The following is a 4090-nucleotide window of genomic DNA, read 5'->3' as shown; positions in this document are numbered from 1 at the left end:
TTTTGGTCGCTTTACTAGCCGCAGCATCGGATTGCAGGCTCATGTTCATCTTGTGGTCAGTGATGACCCCCAAGTCTCTTTCTTCTGTAGTGCTAGCTAGCGTAGCACTGCCAAGCCTATAAGGGTGCTACATCGCTAAAGGTGAAAAATTAAGGTGTTTTAGAGCAATTTAACTAGAAGTAGTAGTGTTACTGTACAAAAACACTTAACTGAGTTCTGCTAGTTTATGGAATTGTCTCCAAAGGGGGGTAGGGTAGGCTTTAAATGCTTCATTGATTATGAGCGACTAAATGAAGCAGCTGTGAATTGCTGGAATATTCCAGCAATGTTAGAGATTTGGATAAGACCACCTAATACCAGCTCTGAGTTCTGTGTTCCTTTTACTACTGTATAATATTAAGGAAGATTGAAAACTAAGACTCCTTATAGCCATTTATTATTGTCAGCTAAATTAACCAGTTCAAAATCATTCTGATCTTGTGGTTCCTTGTCTCAAGCATGCCAAACAATCATTCCATAATCAAGTAAAAACTAACTTTTCAGTCTGATATAATCCCTAAGTCTGTACAGCCTCAAAAGCCCCAGTCAAGTTTAGGGGCCCATTATGGCAAATTCTAAATCAGGAGTGGCCAAACTTCCTAAAGTTTCTCACTACAAACCAAAAATGTAATGAGGCTGAAAGTCATATGATACAACACCTTTTGAGATGTGCATGCCCCAGAATCAGTGATATGTGCACAGTGCACCTGCTCAGATAATAATTCATCATAAAATGACTTTCTTCAGGAGCAACATTTAAACTTGCAAGCCACAATTGGTCCACTCTGTTTTGTGGGCACTTTAACGTGTTCATTAATGTGCATTAATTTTAGTACCTGTAATGACCAGTACTAACTTAATGTGCCATAATTGGCACTACTGCACATTGGCACAGGTGAGTGCTTTTTTGTGATGTTAATGCGCATTAGACTACATCTGCTGTGCAATAGGATGAGTTTTGCCCACCATGCTAATGCACAGTAAAATAATCTAATGTGCATTAGGCGTCTCGTGTACACATGCTCAGTCCCCATCTTTATTCATCTATTTTAGACTAAACCTATTTGCAGAGGATTCTAATACAGCGTTAAATGCCTTTGTGTTATTAATGAAAACTGTTTGTCCCAGTTCAAGTTTTCATATTTCTGGATAGTTCTTCTTGTCTTTAATCTTGGTATGTATCTTTAGCTAATGGTAGACTGCTTGCAAATATTCTTGGTTTTAATTTGCTGGTGATTTTAACCCAATAACTTCCTATTAGTGTTTTTTTGCAGTCATGTTAGGATGCAGTTTGACAGAATTTCTAAGATTCCTATTTCAGCAACTAACAATTTGTTTAAACTGCTTTATCACCAAATCCTACATGCTGTTGAAGAACTGGTGTAGGAAGATGGAGCAAGCACAGATTATCTGCACTTCTTGACCTAGTTATACAGCAAGAAACAGCACATGGGTCTTAACAGTGAATCCCTCAAAGCAGGGTTTCTTATAATATATACCACTGACAGAAGGCTGTAATCTAAATGTCACATCTATTTTTGCCTGATTTTAAGGGTGGTGCTCCCCTGGAAGTAAAACAGTACTTTCACTTTAACTGACAGTATTAACTAACTTATTGCTATTGTTATTGTTCCATCCAGCCACTCTATCCAAATTTGAAGTAATTCTGTATTACAATGTAAGATCCTATTCTAGAAACATTACCTATAAGCATGCAGTCACACACGTGCTGTTCTATTAATCTGTTTCTTTTTGTCTTCTGTAGTCGGGAACATGCCCTGTATGCCGTCATGTACTTGCACCTGTCCTCCCTGAAGCAGCCGCCGCTTCCTTCCTGTCTGATCATGATTCCCCTCCCTCAGTCCACAGCACTTCAGGAACACAATAAAATAAGTATCTGAAATGAGATTTTGGCCCATCAATCTAAAAATGTAAATCTTTCCTGTTTAATTACAATGTGAAAAATGATTATATATAAGAATATTATATAGAAAAATGCTATATATAGTATATATTTTAGTTTAGAAAGAGAATGTAAGACTTTCTAAACTATGTTTAGGTTTATGGTAATAGCTAAAATTTTCAAACTGAAAGTCGGGGAAAAAGCATTGCACCCATTCTCTGCAGTAGACTGTTTCTGTTACTTGTAATGTCTTAAGCTTGTAACCCACCAGATTTGTCCAAAAGATTGATCATTAATGTGGCACTTCACGTTCAAATTCTTGCAACTGCAGTGCAGTTGGAGCTTATTAAAGTTACGCGTATAACCTGTTTTACTTAATATAACTATTTTTTTTTTGTCAAAGATAGTGCCACTGAGTGACTTTGTAATTGATCTCTCATATTTGCATCAAATGTGAAGACATTCTGTGATCACAGCAGTAGTAAAATTTGGTTTCACTGGAAATAAATTTGCATAATTCAACCATTTTTTCATATGAGTTTTTTCATAATATCTGTTTTTCCAAATGTCTGAAGCACTGGTTAATCACTACTGACACTGACCTGGAATTTAACAAATACTTGAATTGTTTCTGAGTATATGTATGAAGGTTCCTGGATTTTGCTTCTTTGTTTGTTTTTAAGATGTATGGAACGTGGACCTTTAAAGCTGGTATTATTAAAACAGTCTACAACAGGGGTGTTGAATGACCCAGCTTGGGACTGAGGTAGGTAGGTACTAAGACCCAGGTGCCTCTGCCATTTCTTGGTGCCCAACTGCAGCACAGCACAGGGAGAGCTACCCTTCCACTGAAGCGTCTGTCCCCTAGTTGCAGAAAAGTGTTCCCTTCTCCCACCCAGCAGTGCAGGCTGGATCCAAAGACTCTACCGACTGGATCTGGTCTGCAGGCTGTAGGTTGCCAATTTCTGATATAAAGAATTAAATTGCTCTGAGTTGGGCTTCTATTTCTTTATTTTTCCTTTTAAAGTCTAGTTCTAAAAATGTTCAGGCTTTGGAGGAGTTGGCCGATTCAGTGTGCAGGGATGTTAATACTTTCTTTTCTCTTGGAAATATTATGCCTGAAAACTAGAGCAAGTGCTCCTAAAGCTGAATTGTAGCATCTCCCTGAAGGCAAAGAATGGAATATGGTAATGGAATAAACTATTTGTGAGTGAAGACAGAGTATTATCAGTAGTATAAAAATAGGAGTAAAAGTTTGGTATTTCTGGTGGTTGCAGTGGACTGTACTAAAATTAATATTTTTAAGAGGAGGGAACTGAAGAAGGTTGGATTTTAATGGACTTCTCAAACTGTACTGTTTTGCCATCAGTAACATGTTATTTTAAACTTTTTATTTCTATTGAAAGTAAATCTCATATGGCAAGAATATAGGTTTGAGGAATCGTATGTGCCCTTCAGTAACCAATCATTGTTGAAAACCTTTTCATAGTTGTGAATTAAATCCAGGTCATTAAAAACAGTGACAGTTCTTCCCCTTACTGTGAAGGGAACTGAACCTAGGCCATTGGAGAAGAATAGCTGTTGGTAAATAAGCTCTTTTCATACAAATTTTGTTCTCTTCCTTCCGCTTCTGAGATTTATTCAAAATTATGGCACCCATTGGAATATCTGATTACCTTATAAACATTAACACACTATGAAAACACCACCATGAAACACAGAGTAGTATTTAATTTTGAAGGGAAAACACTAATGTTAGATGGTTTGTCCACATGTCACACTGGAAGTCTGTAACAGAGCAAGGTATTGAATCCAGGTATCCTGTATCTAGTGTAGTGTTTGAACAAAAAAAACATTGTTTCTCAGCCTTAGAGTACAGGGAAGCTGAAACAGGTCCTGGCAGAATGATAGGGAAGGGTAGTGAATGCATCTCCAAAAGTGCGTTTTCCCAAAAGCCCCCACATCAGAATTCCCTTGGAATAGTCTTTGGCAGGGATTTTGGGAGCAGATGACAACAGTCAGTGCTTTTTCACAGGCCCTCAAGCTTTTCTTTTAAGCGATCCAATATGGAATCAATACTAATCCAAGAAGCACTGTTTTTTATCACAAAAATCCTGCTATAAATTGCTATTTGGAGTTGCTAGGGAA

At 37.5% G+C, this 4090-nt stretch overlaps 1 protein-coding gene across 2 annotated transcripts in view; it reads left to right on the top strand.

Moving 5' to 3' along the window:
- The window catches only part of PJA2 (praja ring finger ubiquitin ligase 2), an 83250-nt gene extending 80781 nt beyond the window's left edge, over nt 1–2469 (top strand). The window contains exon 9 of one of the 2 annotated variants that reach the window (XM_019532461.1): nt 1805–2469. In XM_019532461.1, the coding sequence (XP_019388006.1) occupies nt 1805–1927 (123 nt within the window). In that variant the 3' untranslated portion in view covers nt 1928–2469. The remainder of the gene's footprint in view (nt 1–1804) is intronic. The other variant, XM_019532462.1, reaches the window with a different exon arrangement.
- Nucleotides 2470–4090: the final 1621 nt, after the last annotated feature.

Source organism: Crocodylus porosus, unplaced genomic scaffold, assembly GCF_001723895.1.
Source record: "Crocodylus porosus isolate Cpor-Errol unplaced genomic scaffold, CroPor_comp1, whole genome shotgun sequence".
NCBI classification, from domain to species: domain Eukaryota; kingdom Metazoa; phylum Chordata; order Crocodylia; family Crocodylidae; genus Crocodylus; species Crocodylus porosus.
The sequence above is the reverse complement of the archived record's forward strand: the minus strand, read 5'-3'. Positions and strand labels throughout refer to the sequence as shown.